The 20,365-nt window shown below is 36.6% G+C and overlaps 1 protein-coding gene across 2 annotated transcripts in view; it reads left to right on the forward strand.

Moving 5' to 3' along the window:
* The window catches only part of LOC109067048 (ras-specific guanine nucleotide-releasing factor RalGPS1-like), a 107,190-nt gene extending 87,142 nt beyond the window's left edge, over positions 1-20,048 (forward strand). Inside the window, exons 10-11 of one of the 2 annotated variants that reach the window (XM_042752212.1) lie at positions 19,528-19,665; positions 19,793-20,048. In XM_042752212.1, coding sequence (XP_042608146.1) covers positions 19,528-19,665; positions 19,793-19,890 — 236 coding nt within the window. In that variant the 3' untranslated portion in view covers positions 19,891-20,048. The remainder of the gene's footprint in view (positions 1-19,527; positions 19,666-19,792) is intronic. The other variant, XM_042752208.1, reaches the window with a different exon arrangement.
* Positions 20,049-20,365: the final 317 nt, after the last annotated feature.

The raw sequence follows: 20,365 nt of genomic DNA on the forward strand, positions 1-20,365 counted from the left end.
CTTGACTTAACATAATGTAACACTTACATTCATAATCTGAGTAAAATGGGATATAAAATGAATGAAATAATGGGATATTAGATGTATGAATTGATGATGGATGTATTAGGTTTTTGTTTCTTTGTTTATTGATAATGATGTTTTTTGATTTTTTGAATTGTTTAATAGTTAGTAGTGAAACATGTATGAAGAAAGTAAATAGTTGATTTTGCATGCAAAAGAACAACTAGTGTTCTTTTACATAGTGCTCCTGTAGCTCAAGTGGTAGAGCATTGCGTTACCAAGTGCAAGGTTGGGGGTTCGATTCCCCGGGAACACATGATAGGTAAAAATTGATAGTCTGAATGCACTGTAAGTCGCTTTGGATAAAAGCGTCTGCTAAATGCATAAATTTAATTTAAATTTTTAATTTAGTGTTGTCTTTGCCAAAGCACTGCATTTGTCCATATGTTTCCCTGTTTTCTGTACCTCTCAGTAATAAATAAGGTTGAACTCAGGATGTGCTTGTAGCGCAGGCTGTGATGTGAAGCTTAGACATCACTTCAAGTGTAGGATTGCGCAGCTTTTCCTTCGATGTTCTGCGGATGGGATCATAATTTGGCAGCAGACCCTGTTTTAGCCTCAGCTGTAAAACGAGATGAGGTAAGAGCTCAGACTTACAGTAAATCAAGAACCATTTAGGAAGTCACACTGAGAAACTGACATTGTCATAAAGCAGCGTTATTTTCTTTTCCCTTTTAATGTTGTGGATCAGTGTTTGGGGTCTGTTTCAGAGATGTGTAGTTTAGCCCCTTACCTAATGGGACGTGATTAGTGTTGGTGGTCCACACGGGACCGCAGGGGTAAAGGGAGAGCTGGTTAATGTCTTCTTGAAAAGTCTCACCTCATCCCATCATTATTGTAAATTAACAAACATGTGTGACTGTATCATCCTGCTATTTTAGTATCATTTATATGCTGAGTATCTTAAATTTGGCTTTTATTTTTATATTTTCAGTTTTTATTTTAAATTCATTATTTTTATTTAACCATAATTTTTTTATTTAAATATTTATTATGTGCTATTGATGTTATTATTATTTTTATTTTATTTCTAAATATTTTAAATTTATATATATATATATATATATAATATATATATATATATAGATATATATATATATATTATTACATTTTTATTATTAATTTAATTTCAGTTTGTATAGTACTTCAGTGTAAGCATCAACTTCAGCTTCAATATTTTTTCAGTTAGTTGCCAATGCAACAATTTGTTTTTAATTTTTGTTTAGTTTTTCAATATTTATATTTAAATTTTATTTTGTTTCAGGTTTATTTAAATTTACCAAAAATGTTTTTAGTTAAATTACTGAGCAATAAAAAGTCTACTTTTCAAAACTTTGGGGCCTGTAAGATTAAAATGAATACTTTTATTTATCAAGAACGCATTAAATTGATCAAATGTAACAGTAAAGGCTTTTGTAGTGTTACAAAAGATTTCTATTTCAAATAAATGCTGTTTTTTTTTTTATTCATCAAAGAATCCTAAAAAAAAATGTATCACCGTTTCCACAAAAATATCCATCAGCACAACTGTTTTCAACATTGATAATTATAATAATAGTAGGAAATGTTTCTTGAGCAGCAGATCAGCATATTAGAATGATTTCTGAAGATCATGTGACACTGAAGACTGGAGTAATGATGCTGAAAATACAGCTGCGCCTCACAGGAATAAATTACAATTTACAGTATATTCACATAGAAAACAGTTTTAAAACATTTAAATATAATCATTTTTCACAATATTAATGTTTTGACTGTATTTTCCATCAAATAAATGTAGCCTTGGTGAGCAGAAGAGATCCCAAACTTTTTAACAGTAGTATATAAAACATGTTTTACTTTCTTTGGTAATTCTACAGGTTTATAGATTAAGTGACCCCATAAGCCATTATTTGTGACGTCCTTCTTCTTTATAAACTGAAGCACAGAAACAGGAAGACGTCACACTGTCATCAGGACACTCGGGAGGAATGTCAGAGCCGAAAGGAAACTGGCCAGGACCTTTATTTTTCCCTGTGCCCTCTGATCAAAGACGCTTGTAAAACAGCAGTGTACACACATGTTAATGAGCTGCTTTCGGTGTCCTTCTTCTCTTTCTCGCACTCTTTTCATGTTGAACTTCAGCCTCTCAAAACACTCAGGCCAGCTTTGTTAGTCGTGGCCTACAACTGCTTATTTCATACAGAAACTCAGCATTGTTTGGATGAAGTGGTAGACCGAAATTTACCAATCATTTCTGTTTTGTCCTTTTTGAGTCCATGTATTCCTGCTTTTTCCACCAAACTGTGGACTTACAATGAGAGTTTTTTATATCAGTCAAGAGTGAGATGGTCGATCTTAAATTACAGAGTTTCTCTGAAGACAAACCATCCAAGAAAATCAGAAAAGATCCTGTGTGTCCAGTGGAACACTAATTAAATCAAATTAATAAATTTAGACTTTGCAGTTATCCCATAGAGGACATACACATTTATCATTTCCCCAAGTCAGTGTTTTTTTAACGCCATAGTTTTTGTCAATATTTTTAAATTAGATTTTATTTTAGATTTTTGTTTAGATTTTATTTTCATTTTTGTGTTTTTGTTTTTTTGATTTAAGACACAAACAAAAAACAAAACATGTCTTATAATTTAGTATTTAGTTTTAGTTTAGTTCTTCAACAAAGTAAACAAAAATGAGAAATGTTGCCTTGGCAACTAAATAATATAAAATACACCTTTTTTATATTTTATTTTTATTTCAGTTTTTTTTTTTTTTTTTTTTTTTTTCAAGTAATGAAATTTTTTTTTTTATGGTTTCGTTTTGGATATAAATTAATATATATATATATATATATAATATATATATATATATATATATATATATATATATATATATATATATATATATATATATTAATAGTAAACTAATAAATCAAGGTTAAATATTTTGTCTGTTTACTTGAATGTTATGTGACTAGTAATCAACATCAGAGAATCATAAACATGCAAATGCGTCATAAAAATGATTGAAATATTACCTTGAAATCAGTAAATATTTTACTACTTAGAGGTTTGGCTGACAAGCCCTGATCTAAACAGCAAGTGATTGTCTTGACTGGAGATCTTAATGAACATGTCTAATGTTTAATGTACAATAAGCTTCCAGCGTGATCCAAGACCATAAAGCAACGTGTATAAACATACTGTCTGCACATCAGACACGGCGTACTTATTTTTGCTCAGCGATTACATCCCTAGCGCTGTGTTTATGTTTTGACTGTGAGCTTGGCTACTATTTCACCCAGATATATGTAGTTTTTTTATAGTGAACACTCAAGGGAATTGTTTTATGAGTTGAGTTTCCTCTAGTTTCTGAAGACGGTCCTCCTTAAATCCCTTCCATGTGCTGAGACCATCATACTCGCTTTATTTTTATTGCCCCTCAACCGGAGTCCCAGTCGTCTAATGGTGCTCGTAGTGTGAAAAGCGCAGTAAAACTCCTACCAAGTAGACCTGTCTCTCACGCCAACAATCAGATCTCCGTCTTTTATCCAGTGTGAAAATCAAAGTTCAGCCACTTGAAATTACCGTTGGCTCTTTATTTAGCGCTTGCTACTGTGCCTGCTTGTTTTTTAATGGCGAGAAAACCATGCAAGCATGATGTCAGCTCATTAGCCGAGCATGAGCCCAAACAAACCTGTTATTATATCCATCTTCATCGAACACTGCTCTCCTTCATGCTCGAAACACTCGAGAGATCAGACCGTGTCCATTATGCCTTCAAACAGGAATAAAATTGCCCCTCGGCTCATTTGGCTCCACATGCCAGGCTAATTGATTGCATGTGGGTTTTCTGGGTTAATTTGTTTGTTTTCGTATCTTGGTTGACACGGCTGATGGATGGAAAACCTGTGACTGATCACAAGCGCTTGGGCACAGAGGGGTGTGTAGAGTCAACATTTGTGCCGTTGACCTTTCCTGAGCGGTTTCGCACCCTTGACCCTTGTAACACACACTCAAACAATCACTTGACAGCTCAGACTTACTACCTCAAACATCTCGCTCTCCTTCCCTCCCCTGTAGAGCCGTAACACTCAGTCAGTCTGCTGTAACTTGTCATCGTGCTAATCTGCACCGTAACACTGTTCTGCCTAAATGCACACACCTGTATGAATAGATGTGCTGACAAAAGCAACTTTGTTTTGTTGAGGAATAAAGCTTTGATTAGACTACACACAGTTCCAGTTTGAATGTGAGATCTTTAGGACTGACTGCTATTGTGCAAGTGATGAAATCGTGATGTCATGCTTGGATGGTTTTCGCTCCATTAGCAAACAGGCAGGCTTTGCTAAATTAATTTCAGGTTGTTAACTTTTAATTTTCACCTTGGATTGAAGACAGGGATCAGATTGGTGGTCTTTAAAGACTCTTAAAGTGGTTTAAAGTGTCTAAGAGGAATGAATGTCAGTGAAGACATTGCAAAACAATAAAAGCTATTATCCGTGCAGAAAATATAGCGAATTTTATATAATTTTTTATATATATATAAGTTTATAGCGAATAATATGCACTGTAGAGAAAAAGTGAGTGAAGATTTATGAATTTGCGTCTTTATGATTGTGGGGTCACATCCCAAATGACAAATAAATAACATAAAAATCACAAATTTCTATGAAAGCTTTTTTACAACACTGCATAACATTTAAAAACGTAATTGCAGCGTGACTTTTTGTTCTAACTATTCAGAGTTTATATCTCACAATTCTGAATTCTTTCTTATATATAAAACTTATATCTGAGATATAAACTCTCAATTGCGAGTCATAGTCAAGTTTCTTTCTGCATCAGAATTTATCTCTTTTTTTTATCTGTTTTATCTCTCAATTCTGACTTTTTCCCTCCAAATTACGACTTTATGTCTCACAATTTCTAATTTTATTCCCAGGATTGCAAGAAAAAAAGTCAGAAAAGTGAGATATAAACTCAAAATTGCGAGGAAAAAAGTAAGAATTGTGAAAAGTAGGGTTGTGATGTAAGAATTGTGTGATTAGTTGTTAGATTTGAATTTAGAATTGTGTGAGAATTTTTAGGTATTGACTTGCGAGGAAAAACGTCAGAATTCCAAGAAAAAAGAGACTAAATTGCGAGTTAATATCTTGCAATTTACTTTTTTTTCCCTGAAATGCAAATTTATATCTCGCGGTTGCTCAGAATTGCAAGGAAAAAGTCTGAAATGTAAAATAAAATGTCACAATTACCTTTTTTAAGCTTCCATAGATTTCAAGCCACATACAAATGTTGGGTTTGTAAAGATTTTAGACTGTTTCTTTTTTTTCTTCTTCTCTCGTTTGTTTTGTCTCCGTTGTTAGACTACGAACAACTAAAAGTATTTGAATCCTGTATGCCAAATTGAATCCTCTTGTTTTCTGTCAGTGTCTTGCAGTACACCAGCTAATCGATAGTGTAAAGTGAGTATCTGTACATGTAGTTTAGCTTGTGTTGGCTGTTGCTCTGGGTGAATCTTTTAGTTTTTGATGGTCATATTGAATTAAGTGTGATGAGCTGCATTCTTACAGGCCCGAAGCTGCCGGCCACAAATCCCAACAGCTGTCAGCTGATGTTACACAATTCCCACTTCAGTCCCACGAGTCCTCCTTCCCTCCAAACTAACTTCTATAAACGCACGGTCACATCTACCTTAACCCGCGTGTGGGACGTCCAGCTGGAAGCACTGAGTGCTGATCTGTGTATGGTTATAAAATTCAAGCACAAATGTACAACAATTAGAATCCGATCTTTTGGAATGGCCTGCAGAGCCGAGTTTACGTGGCCTGTCATTAACACACTTTTTCCCAGCGGAGGAATGACTGCATGGAACGTTATACGGATTAGCGTTAATGAAGTTTGCATGTTGTGAACATGACGATGTTTCATTGTGGTGTAGCAGTTGTATTTAGACTAAATAGTTTTGGGATGATAGCGCACGCAGCTGCGCGGCTAAACTGTCAAATGACTGAGAAATATGCCGTTTTTTACAATGCATGAAGTAGTTGTGGTGTTTTTAGTTTTTTTTTTTTTTTATGCAAGTTCTTTAGTTACAGTATTAATGTTGAAAGTTATTTAATCCACCTTTTATTGTCCCAGTAATTCATTTTTAAGAGCCCTTACAGTACTGATGAAGAAATTTTATTTTTTAGTTCTTTCTCAAGATTTTGACTTCCTTCAGTTCTTTTAGAGGATTTGAGTTTTGTTTCAGCGACTGAATAGAGATTTCATTTTCGCTTTTTTTAATTTTATCTTTTTCTAAATCAGTCAGCATGAACATTTAAATGAGCAGACACATTGAGCAATTAACCCTCAAAAATGACTGGCCTTCTAAAGATTGCTTGTAAATATCTCAATATTCAAAGGTTGCAAGTTTTTTGAGTGAAAAAAAAAGCATAATTTGTGGATAATTTAAGCAATATTTACTCAAATGCATTAGCTCAAATCAGTGATGCCTATGTTCAGTTCCAAACAGAAATACAAAACCTCTGCTAAATAAAGTTGATAAATAGACCAAATCCAATATTTGGTGATAATAAAGCCCAGTTTTTTGGAGGCCTGCAATTTCTGACATTTTGAAGTATATGTTTTGAAGCTTTTTTTATATCCAGTAAGTTTAGGAAAATCCTCTCCAGGTCAAAATGATTGAAGCACAACAAAAAAGACTAATCACTGACTCGTCTAATATTTGATTGTACATGATTCTCACTGCAGTCTACTGATCTACTCATATTGATAATGAACATTCATTGCAAGTATTTGTCATTAATCATAAAAAGTATTTGTCATTAATCATTAACAAACTGGTCCAGCTGGGGCTCAACACTTCGCTGTGCAACTGGCTGTTGGACTTTCTGACTGGAAGACAGCAACACATCCAGCACCGTCACACTGAACACTAGGGCCCCCCAAGGATGTGTGCTGAGCCCCTTCCTCTTCACTCTGCTGACCCACGACTGCACACCGTCACACAACTCCAACCTCTTTATTAAGTTTGCAGATGACACAACTGTGGTGGGTCTCATCAGCAACAGAGATGAGACAAACTACAGGAGCGAGGTGAGCCACCTGACTGGGTGGTGCAGTCAGTGACAACAATCTCTCTCTGAATGTGGAGAAGACGAAGGAGATTGTTGTTGACTTCAGGAGAGTGCACACTCAGCATGTTCCTCTGACCATCAACATGGCAACTGTGGAGAGAGTGAGTAGCACCAAGTTCCTGGGTGTGCACATCACAGAAGACCTGTCCTGGGCCGACAACACCGCAGCACTGGTCAAGAAAGCACAGCAGCGTCTCTACTTCCACGGCAAACTGAGAAGAGCCTGAGCCCCTGCCCCCATCATGTGCACCTTGTACAGAGGCACCATTGAGAGCATTCTGACGAGCTGCATCACTGTGTGGTATGGCGCCTGCAACGCGTCCTGCCGGAAGACTCTTCAACGCATAGTGAGAGCAGCTGAGTAGATTGTTGGTGTCTCCCTCCCCTCCCTCCAGTACATTTATGGAATCCGTCTCACCCGTAAAGCCCTCTGCATCGCAGGTGATCCCACTCACCCGTCACACAGCTTCTTCAGTCTGCTGCCATCAGGGAGGAGACTGCGGAGTCTCCAGGCCAGCACCAGCAGACTGAAGGACAGCTTCATCCATCAGGCTGTCAGGAAGCTGAACTCCCTCACGACCTTGCCCCCCCCTCCCCTCTTTTTTCCCCATGCACCACTGAACTCTGAACCTCAGAACCCCCCCCCGCCCAGCTCCCACATCCCTAAGTCCTTCCCCTCCCACTAACACACTGGGACCAGCACCAGACACTTTGTGCAGCATTGGTCTGCTCACTACCTCATTCAGAATTTAACTGACCTCATTCAACTACCTTTTCTGTCAGTTTAAATAAAGAACTGCTCTAAGAGCTTTTTGTCACTTTAATCAAACTGAACAAGCTCTTTTAGCACTACAATCATAATATCTGCACTGTTGTCTACTTCACTGGTTTGCACTCTATCTGCCATGTACCTTGTGCTGCTTTACTTATTTACATGACCTTATTTGTATATTTGTATGGTTGTATTTTTTATTTGGATTTAATATTCTACTGTTAGTGTTATCTGTATGCACCAAGGGTCTGAGAGTAACGCAATTTCAATACTCTGTGTGTATGTACTGTACATGTGGAAGAATTGACAGTAATGCAGACTTGACTTGACTTGACTTGTATGTTCCTATAGAGCTATTTATATCAGGGACAGAATTAGACAAAGTGATCAATTCAGAGTGAAGGTTTGTCCTGTAGGTTGTTTTGGTTGATTATGTGTCTGGAACTAGCATTTCAGCTAGTTGTGAAGCTGATGGCTGTTAATATTTGTGGGGAAATCGTGGCCTAATGGATAGAGAGTTTGACTCCTATTCCTAAGGTTGTGGGTTCGAGTCTCGGGCTGGCAATACCACAACTGAGGTGCCCTTGTGCAGCATAAATGGCTGCCCACTGCTCCAGGTGTGTGTTCATGGTGTGTGTGTGTGTGTTCAGTGCTGTGTGTGTGCACTTTGGATGGGTTAAATGCAGAGCACGAATTCTGAGTATGGGTCACCATACTTGGCTGTATGTCACGTCACGTCACTTTCACTTTTTTTAAAACTTTCATATTCTGTAATGTTTCAAAGATAATGTGATTTCATTTTATTCATCAGGATTCAATTAGATCATGAAAAGCATGCAATTAAGTCCATGCAAGTGGGGAAAAGTAATATTAATGTAATATTAATGTAATTTTTTTTCCTACTTGCATGGCCTTTATTGTATCTATTCAGAAGCAAAGTTAGTTACTGCATATGACTTTTCCCCGCTGCATATGTTCACAAATTATGAATAATAAAGCCAGGAACATTTATTAAGTTTTCAGTTAGATCCTTGGATAAAATCAATTTACTAGAGAAGAAACACTGAATAAGATAGTTAGACTTGTTTTTTAGACAGTTTAGCTTTAAAGGGGTGTATTTTGTCTTACACTTGTTTTACATATTACAAGTTTCGAATCTACCAATGCATTAAGACAAAATACAGTTATATTGTAGATGCAGTCTTAATATCTTATGCTTTGCATCTGTAGTAGTATTTGTTATTTTAAGGATTTTTAGATATTGCATATATCTAAATAAAAACAAGACAAAAATACAAATTAAACGTTTTTTTTTTTCAGTGTATTCAAATGTATATATGCATTTATATGTCCACACATAAAATAATGCAGTTTTTCCAAAGCCTTTCATAACAGACTGAAATCTAAGTTGCTGTTGACTGCAGATCTTCCTCTGTGCCGCAGCTTTCAAATTTCATTCTCTGTTCTGCTTATTGATGTTCTTTTATGACACGTGAGCATAAATAATAATAGAATGTTCATATTTGATTGAAAATCACTTCAAAGATGTGAAATGGACCGTGTGCTGGACCGAACACACACGTGACTCTGTCCATTGTCTGTTTTACTCATCACCGTCTGTTCTTTCTCACTGTTTTTCATTCTCTATTTCTCGTCAATCAGTTTTCCTCTGACTGCTGACCATTGTGTCAGGTAAATGTTGTGGTCTGGAATGGACATTTGGCAGAGCTCAGTCCTCTTGGCTCAGAGTTTGTGTCCATTTATCTGCAGCAGTCCTGGGCCGGCACCTTTATTGGACTGATTTATGATTATAGGACGGGGGGTTGCCAAGCCACGCTGCCCCTGCTTGGAAAGTTTGTTTATTTATTATGTTTTAGTGGTGATGTGAAAACCAGTGGCAGCGTAATGAGCTGCTACAGAGGTCATTCAGATGCTTTAGTGTGGAGCCTCAGTGAGAAACGGCCTCATACTCTCGATCCGGTGCGGTTTCGAGTGCCGGTTTCTTGGTGTAACCACGTCATTATCTGTGGGCAAGATCACTGGTGATGTCGTGGTGTCTTAAAAAAACTGAGGTCAAAGTGAAGTAAATCTTAACATAATTGAGATTAATTAAAATCAGAAAGAGCTTTATTGCCAGGTATGTTTACACATACAAGCAATTTGTAAAAGATTTGTTAAAAAAAAAAAATATATATATATATATATATATATATATATATATATATATATATAAAATATAAAGTGAAAGTTGTGACATTTGCCAAGTATGGTAAACCATACTCTGAATTGGTGCTCTGCATTTAACCCATCCAAGTGCACACACACAGCAGTGAGAAGTGAACACACCATGAACACACACCCGGAGCAGTGGGCAGCTATATCCAGTGCCCGGGGAGCAACTAGGGGTTCAGTGCCTTGCTCAAGGGCACTTCAGCCATGGGTATTGAGGGTGGAAGAGAGCACTGTTCATTCACTCCCTCCCACCTACAACTCCTGCAGCACCGAGACTCCAACCTGAGACCTTCTGGTTACAAGTCAATAGACAATAGATGGTATTTGTGTGTACAGGTGTGTTATGTACAAATGCAAGGAAATGTAAAAAGAGGTATGCATGTTAAATAAATAAATGTATAAGTAGTGTTGTGTATAACATGTTTATTGACAAGTGAACTGTTCATGAGATGGATTGCTTGAGGGAAGAAACTATTTTATACCTGGCTGTTCTGGTGCGCAGTGCTTTGTATCGCCGACCAGGCAGCAACAGTTCAAAGAGGAAGTGGGCTGGATGTGAGGGGTCCAGAATGATTTTGCAAGCTCTTTTCCTCACTCTGGATGAGTGCAGTTCTTGGAGAGAAGGGAGGGATGTACCAGTGATTCGCTCAGCAGTCCGGACTGTCCGCTGTAATCTTTTAAGTTCTGATTTGGCAGCTGAGCTGAACCAGACAGTTATAGAAGTGCAGAGGATGGATTCATTGACTGCAGAGTAGAGTGGTATCAGCAGCTCCTGTGGCAGGTTGAACTTCCTCCGCTGGCAAAGGAAGTATAGCCTCTGCTGAGCCTTCTTAACAATGAAGTCTATGTGGAACGCTTCAGGTCCTGAGAGATAGTGGTGCCCAGGAACTTGAATGACTCTACTGCAGCCACAGTGCTGTCCATGATGCTGAATGGGGGGAGTGCAGGGGGGTTCCTCCTGAAGTCCTCTATCATCTCCACTGTTTTGTTTGATCTCTGTCCTGGATGAGGCTGATAAGTGTGGTGTCATCTGTGCACCTCTACTGATCCCTCTGTCAAGCTCCTGGAGTTCACTGATTTTTAAAAGCATTTAATTTTTTAGAATTGCTTTAACTTCAATGCCAGAGTTTTGAGACAAATGATCAATCCAAATGATCAATTATCTGTGTTTATGCACATTAAATCAAGCTCTGGCAGCGTGCCTTTAGAACGGCGCTGCCTAGCATACATCTGCCGGGCTTCCAGCTGTTCATAGCGGAACAGAATCATCAGGGAAATCCCGTGGCTGTGGGACATGCTTTTACATCAACGAAAGGTGGTGTACTGATGTAACAGCATTGAAGAAGACGTGCTGTCTTGATCTAGAAGCGCTCTAGAAGGCAGTCTGGTGTAAAATGTTAGCACAAATGTATAGGACTTTTCCTTTTTTTTTCAGGGACATTTCCTTCAAAAATGAAATTGAACTTCCATGTCCTCAGTGGTCTATGGAGACTCCTATGTTCATTGGTGCATCCCAATACACAACACTTTTAATGGCTCTTTGGTGCTGACATTGTACCTCCAGCAGCTACAGCAAGAAAACAGTAATGGCGAACCGCTGCTTCTCACTCAGGGCTGTGTATATCCTAATAGGTCAGAGAGCATCACGAATGGGTGGGACTTTCCCCGATTATGACGTCATAGTAGTGAGAAATCTGGAACTGCTAGTGCGGAAAGACAGTTTATGATTTGTAGGTGTTATAAAACAATGAGTGAGTGGATTTTTACCATTATAGGCTGGTTGTTTTCGCACACTGCAGCCACACAACTGTGTCCAAACACCTTATAAAAGTGATTTTTGCATTCTGTGGAACCTTTAAATGTTTTAAAGGGCAGTTTGCATAATACTTTGCTTGTAATTTTGCCGCCATAAAAGGACAAAAAAACAGTAATTGGTGACTGCATACTTTTAACATTCAAAAGTTTTGAATCTGTGATAATGTTTTAAATGCTCACCAAGCCTGCATTTATTGGATAAAAATATAGTAAAATCAGTACTATTGTGAAATATTATTACCATTTAAAATAAGTGTTTTCCATGTAAATATGTAATTTATTGCTGTGATGCAAAGCTGAATTTTTAGCATCATTACTCCAATCTTCAGTGTCACATGATCCTCCAGAAATCATTCTAATATGCTGATTTGCTGCTTTCTAATTAGTATCAAAATTTAAAATTAAGTTTTCTGCTTAAGATTTTTTTTGTGTGTGTGATTCATAATTTTCAGGATTCTTTGATGAATAGAAAGTTAAAAAGAACAGCATTTATTTGAAATAGAAATCTTTTGCAACATTATAAATGTCTTTACCATCACTTTTGATCAATTTAATGCTACCTTGCTGAAAAGTGTATTTCAAACTAAAATGTTTTTAATGGTAGCGTATATATTGAAATCTGTACAGATTTTTGTACAGATAAAAATTACTTATTGAGTTAAAAATCAATAAATAATCATGAGATGTATTTCTTATATGCGCTTATATAAGCTGCTGATCAGACACTGTAATCTGTGATGCGTCATGTGTATTTATGCAGTCAGATGCTCAAAACACATACAGAAACATTGTTTTAGATGATGATATATTATAAGAAAACTCTCCACCAGCTGATCCAATTTTACCTTTCACACCAAAGGGTTTAATGGCAAATCTTTCTCTCTTCCATCTTTTCTGTGAAAGCTTTCACTTGTGCCAGTAAAAAGCACTCTGAACTGCCTAGAAACCACATAGCAACAGTGTAAGGATGCTCAGAACACCTTAGCAATTAGTCCATAATCCATAAATCCATAAAAGGAATGTTATGGATGCTTGAGTCATAAATTAAACACTTATGTCATTAAATTGAGTGTCTGAGAACCTCTATTATGTTTATTTGTTCATGGTGAAAGTAACTCTAACAAGAACAATATGGTTCCTCTCAATCCATTGGTCCAAGAAATGTGTTTTGTGACTCATCTGATAAGATTTGGAGTGTTTACATGGAGATGCACAGCCTCAAAACAAACCACTACATCATATCCTCTGCAGTCCAAACATGTCTCCTCATCGCGCTCTCTCTGTCCTCATCGGGATGTTCACAGGGACCTGTCTTGGCATGTGATGTGAGACAGAGCTGATAATTGCACATGAAGATAATGCGTTCTGAAAGAGCTCATGCTCATCCATAAAATTGGCCCACTTAAAGATAATTGGCCGGAGAATAACATGACTTCCCTTCTGTCCGCTTTTGCTTAGATTGCAGTGAAGCATTTTTCTGATTCACTGCAGGTCTTTCCCAAAAGCCACAGGCACAGTTGGAGTTTGGAGAATTTCTTCATACGTACACCTCATCTAAAACTGTGTGTGATTCAGTGTTTTAAAAGGTACTGTTCCTTCCAAAACAGGGTTCAAAATGAACAAATCGTACCTTTTTTTGTGGCAGTGCCCTCAAAAGAAAAACATTGTATGTTATTTATTCCTAAAAGGTGTGTATTAATACCTTTAATGCACTAGTATGTGACCTTTGTAGGTAAATGAGGTACAAAGTTACTACACTGCTACATTTGGATTTACTTTCAAACAATATTCAATATCAGTGGTCAATGTATTTCAGTGGTTTTCAGTGTTGGTTTGAAGGACTGAATTTTGCTGATGATTAATAGTCATGAATAATTGCAATTAACAGTTTGATATTTTATTTATTTGTCATATGCATGTATGATTAAACATCACAAATAGTCAGTGAGTATATTATTATGCTCAGAGTAAGGAGGAACATTCCAAGCCAGACTTGAAGGACATCATTTTTGTCCAAGATAGTCACTGGTGCAGACGTGTAGCTCTAAAACACATCAGTCAAAAGACAATTTCTCACAGCTGAGAAACAAAACCAGAGCTTGTTGCATGTGCAAAGACCAGGTTTGTGTTGGACGATCAGCCTTGGAAGCAAATCACAACTTTGTGAACTTCGCTTCAGCACATTTTCACAGTCTCTTTGGGCAAACATCTTTGATTGTGTAATAAGAACAACACATGATGCAGAGCTGTGCTGTCTATGGTGAATGGTGCAATAGAAGGAAGGAACGATGATGTACTGTTCGATCCGTCGGGTTTTCACCATGTGCTTTGAGACACTGTTATGTAAGATGCCACACTGTTGCCTTTTAAGGGCACAGGAGAGCTTTACCCTGATCCTGTTTAGTCTGAATATCTCATCAGTGAGTCCTTCATCAGGTTTTTCTGGAAAACAAAAGATGACCTTAAACAAAACACATACCCCAGGCAGAAGGCTAGTAGTAAACTCCAATTTGATGTTTGTAATCGCTTATGCAACATGTCTATACCTTCCCACAACCTTCATCCGATGCTGTCAAACTGAGTTTCCGTCTTTATATTTAGCTCAAGCGTTCAGGTGAATCTCACAAAACCTGCTGATAACACCCTGAAAGAAAAAGGAAATAGGAAATGATGTGTTGCAAGATTTTCATGACTTTGTGCTTGGAAACAGACCGGCTCTGGTAATACGATGGCAGAGATGTTGATTGTCGCGTTGAGCGCTGATGTCATCATGTGGATAAAGCCATAGAGTGAGTCAGATTGTGTCAAGGCTGGTTGTACAGTACTGTGTGGGACTAAACTGGATGCGTGGAGATGTTGTGTTCACAACTGATCTACTTCAGTTAAGTTTCTGGTGTATTAATGCTGTGTTTGGACTAGCTGAAAATATCTGCTTCACTTAAAGGCAAAGCAGATATTATATATAAAATGTGGCTCTATCTATCTATCTATCTATCTATCTATCTATCTATCTATCTATCTATCTACCTTTATGTATCTGTTTCTCTTTATGTCTGTGTATATATTTTTATCTGTCTATATATCTATCTTTCTGTCTCTCTGTCTCTGTCTGTCTGTCTCTGTATCTATTGTTCTTTCTGTGTGTTTTCAGTATATCTGTATATCTGTCTGTCTGTCTATCTATCTATCTGTCTATCTATCTATTAATCATTAAAAGTATGTCTTTACTCTGGGTAATGTTGCCTTCTGTCTGTGATTATAATTTTATTCTTCGTAACACATCACCTCTCGTGGTCTCTGGCTCAAATGAATGCATGATTTAATAGAATCCGTCATGCTGTGCCGCTGCTATGGGCCATTTATTTAAATATGTGTTTTGTTTACAGCACAAAAACGCGTGATTATTTAGATGAACATCTCCATCTGTTTTGGTGAGGACAAGCAGCCTGGAGCAGTTTATCCAGAGCACCATAAATAAGCTGACGTATTAAACCAACCCTCCGGGTCATTTGCTCAAATAATGCTCCTCTAATCACTAGCAGGGCACCACTGTTTGACTGCAAAGTTACGAGCAGGATTTTTGCCTTGTTTTATATATTAGTCTGATTTATGCTTTTATTCGATTGTGAGGACTTCCTCTCTCAGTATGAATCAAGCCATGTGGTTTTCATTGAAACATTTATTTGCTAGAATACCAGCCACTTTTTCCCCTTTGAATGAATCAGATAAACTTTCCTTATGTTTATTCACATCTAAGACTGTCCAAAGAAAACTCTTTACTGTTCCTAGATGTAATATTTACGCAAATGTTATTTACAAATGCAGGACTGAGAAAATTAGTCATATATATATTTAGATATATATTAGGTATAATCAAGATAGATAGATTGTAGGCAGGTAGATTGCTTGGTTGGTTGGTTGGTTCAATCATTTAGTTGGTTTATTTGTTGGTTCGTTCATTGGTTCATTCTATGTTTTTTTTGGTTCATTTGTTGGTTGGTTTGTTGGCTGGTTCATTGATTGGTTCTTTGGTTAATTTGTTGGTTGGTTGTTTGGATGGTTCATTGGTTCATTTGTCATTTGGTTCATTGGCTGGTTGGTTCGTTGGATGGTTCTTTGGTTCATTTGTTGGTTGGTTCTTTGGTTCATTAGTTGGTTGATATATTGGCTGATTGGTTTGTTGGTTGGTTCTTTGGTTCATTTGTTTTTGTTTTGTTTTTTGTTTGTTTTTTTGGTTCATTTGTTGGTTGGTTCATTGGTTCTTTAGTTCATTTGTTGGTTGGTTCGTTGTTCAGTTCTTTGGTTCATTTGTTGGTTGATTCAATTGCTGATTGGTTCATTGGTTGGTTCTTTGGTTCATTTGTTTGTTTGTTTTCGTTTTTTTTTTTTTTTTTGTTCATTTGTTGGTTGGTTCATTGATAGGTTTTTTGGTTCATTTGTTGGTTGGTTCTTTGGTTCAATTGTTGGTTCATTCATTGGGTGTTTGGGTCATTGGTTGGTTGTTTGGTTCATTTTTTTGGTTGGTTGATTAGTTATTTGGTTCATTTGTTTTTTTTTTTGGTTCATTTGGTTGGTTTATAGGCTGATTGGTTCGTTGGTTGGTTCTATGGTTCATTGGCTGGTTCTTTGGTTCATTAGTTGGTTGATTCATTGGCTGATTGGTTCATAGGTTGGTTCTTTGGTTCATTTGTTTTTTGGTTCATTTGTTGGTTTGTTCATTGATTGGTTCTTTGGTTCGTTTGTTGGTTCATTTGTTGGTTGGTTCGTTGTTTGGTTCTTTGGTTCATTTGTTGGTTGATTCATTGGCTGATTGGTTCATTGATTGGTTCTATGGTTCATTTTTGTTGTTTTTTGGTTCATTTGTTGGTTGGTTCAGTTGTTGGTTAGTTCATTGATTGGTTCTTTGGTTCATTTGTTGGTTGGTTGGTTCTTTGGTTCATTTGTTGGTAGGTTGGTTGGTTGGGTGTTTGGTTCACTGGTTGGTTCTTTGGTTCATGTGTTTGTTTGTTGGTTATTTGGTGTATTTGTTTTTGTTTTTTTTTTGGTTCATTTGTTGGTTGGTTTATTGGCTGATTGGTTTGTTGGTTGGTTCTTTGTTTCATTGGCTGGTTGGTTCATTGGTTGGTTCTTTTGGTTCATTTATTGGTTGGTTCATTGGTTCATTTGTTTTTTGGTTCGTTTGTTTTTTGGTTCATTGTCTGATTGGTTCATTGTCTGATTGGTTCATTGGTTGGTTCTTTGGTTCATTTTGTTGGTTTGTTTTTGGTTCATTTGTTGGTTGGTTCTTTGGTACATTCATTGGCTGGTTCCTTGGTTACTTTTTATCTTAACAAATCTGTGTATGCTGGCATAAGAAACACCATTGCTGTGCGGGGTCCCGACTCTATGCGTGTGTGCATTACTGAATCCCATCAAATGGTTTGCATGATCCCATGCCATCTCCTCCACAGTGATGCCACATGCTTTGTGATGCCTTGAACATCTGCTCTCACTCTCCAGAGACCACAGCTGTTTGGGTGGAAACCGATTTTTCATTCTTTCCACAGCTGAACTTCTTCAGTCACTCCAGTGCTTCTCATTAACTCTCAGTAGTTTGTCTTTCGAGTTTAATAGTTTGTTCATCATGGAAGTTAATCTAGTTAAAGGAGTAATTCAAACAAAAATTAACATTTCATCATCATATACTCACCTACTGTACATGTCCTGTGTTATGTTCCATGAAAACATAGAATTGCTATAGATACTATAGACAGAATGTCCTAAAAACATGCTTTTGTAGATCATAATTATGAGATGAAAAAAAAAATTAATTATGAAATAAATCAAAATTAGGAGATTAAATAGCCATAATTATAATATAAAAAATGTAAATTATGAGATGAAAAGCCATAATTATGACATAAATTAGTGTTAACATATTAGTATATCAGAATTATAAAAATTTCCACTTAAAAATAATGCCAAAATAATAACTTTTAATGTCTTATTTATATCTTATAATTTAATCATTTCAATGTTAATCTCATAATTCTGACTAATTTCAAAAAAAATTGTCGTACACTGTAAAAAAAAAAAATGTTTTATCGAAGTGGTAAATAAAACAATGTTTATATGAGTACATTTTACACAAAAAAAAATACTATTTCAGTTTTCTACTTCAAAAAAAAAATTTTGAATTTATTGTTACTTGACGCTTCTTTGTAATTATAATTTGTGAAATTTACTAGCAGTTCAGAGTGAAATTGTTTCTGCACCATTTTTTTTCAGTGTAATTATGATATACATTATTAAATACAACTTTTATTTCTCATGTGGCAGAAATGGGCTCCTATATGTTTGAGATGCTCTTTTGCATGCAACAAAAAGTAGATGGTGGATGATTCGGTTTCCCAAACTGCTTTTATGTTGCTTTTTTTTTTTCTTTTTCTTTTTTTTTGGAGCTTGGAGTTTGGCGATATGAATCCAACTCAGAGCTTAGACTTAGACTTTGTCTAAGATCTAATTTTGTGTTTCACACAAAAAAGAAAGTCACACAGGTTTGGAACAACATGAAGGGTCAGTACATGATGACAGATTTTACTTTTTTTTTTTTGTTTGGAGAGTTTCTTTAAGAGATCAGTGTGTTCAGTTCATACTGAAGTGTGTGTGCTTTACAAATATACTGCAGGAGTATGAACATGTAGTGTACTGTAGTAGTATATCTTCATTACAAACACCCTGCTGTTAAAGATACACCTGGGTCGTGTTATTTACGACCCAAGCATGACTGCCTCAGATCTTCACTTGAGCGATTCTTGTCTTATCAGATACTTTTACTCTTTGACCAACTTGCTGATATCCAATAGAAGATTAGAAAACATCTAATTGTAAATGCCATGCAGATATGTAATTTCTGCCTCGCCTCTAAATCAAGATGCATTCCGGGATAATTTAAGGTCAATAGTGTCCACTTGTTCCTGCAGTACAAATCTGGATCTTGTTAGTCAGTACTTATCATGTGTATCCCAGCTTGACTGAGGTAATGCATTGTTACTGTGTGTGGATGTGCTTTATCTCAATCTATTTATTCGATAGAGTTAATAGAGTATTTCTGCTGTATTATCAGATGTCTGTACAGATATCAACATGTAGTAGTGCTCTGAGTACTGAAACACATTAAGTCTAAATGAATAAAATTTGTTTATTTATTGAAATTAAATAGATTAAATTAAATAAATTCAAATAAATTATTTAAATATATGTATGTATTTATTTAATATTTAAATAATATAAATTCATTTAAATTTAAACAATTTCAAATAAATTATTAAAAACATTTATTTTATGTAAATTATTTAAATAATAGTAGCCAGAAAATAAGCCAGATAATGTACAGTCAGCTGAAGAAATCTTTTCTTAATGATACATCATCCTGGGTCATTAAATTATTACTATCATATCAGCCTAAATGTCCATATCAGTGAATCCATAAATAACATTAATACTTACAGTCCCTCTCTCTTTCATTTCTAATTCACAGGGATCTACCTGCTGGACATGATTTACATTGACTCGGCCTATCCTGCATCTGACAGCATCATTGAGACCCAGCAGAGAACCAATCAGATGAACAACATCCTGCGGGTGATCTCTGACCTCCAGATGTCCTGCACATACGGTCAGTTCATTATCTCTTATTCAGCTTCGCTGGATATTTAGTTGTGAAATCTGTAGGGAGATTTCAGTTACACGTGTGTATACAGTATATACATGCACACATCTGACCCTCGACATCCTCCTCACAGATCACCTCGTGACCCTCCGGCATGTGCAGAAGTACTTGATGTCTGTTCGCTACATCGAGGAGCTTCAGAAGTTCGTGGAAGACGACAATTTCAAGTAAGTAGGTCTCAAAGGTAAAATGCAAAGGGACTGTATTTACAGTGGAGCTCCTGCTTCAAACGGCATGATGACTTTAGCAGGACGCATGGCACCGGCAGAGGCCCGAAGCAAGGGCGACCCGTTGCTCGGATGATTTAAGGCTTAGCAAACAGGAATTGGGAGATGATTAAATTTGTGTTTTTCTGGTGGCGATATGATGGCTCATATCCATAGGCATTTGACACTGGGAATTCACAGGCCGCTGCATTTATAGGCAAACAACAGCGTGATTAGATTTTTGGGTGGTCGGCACAATGAGCAGCAAAGTCATCACATAAATGTGGTGAAACTGTAACCGCCTTTAGACATTTTGATTGTGCCATTAAATAGTGTTTTACACAAATGTAATGTGTTTTTATTAAAATCACTGGGTGTTCTGTGAGTTTGAGCAACTTTGCTTAAGCTCAGCAGGGTTTAGGCCAACTGAGTCCAAACAC

This window comes from Cyprinus carpio, chromosome A5 (assembly GCF_018340385.1).
Source record: "Cyprinus carpio isolate SPL01 chromosome A5, ASM1834038v1, whole genome shotgun sequence".
Lineage (NCBI taxonomy): Eukaryota > Metazoa > Chordata > Actinopteri > Cypriniformes > Cyprinidae > Cyprinus > Cyprinus carpio.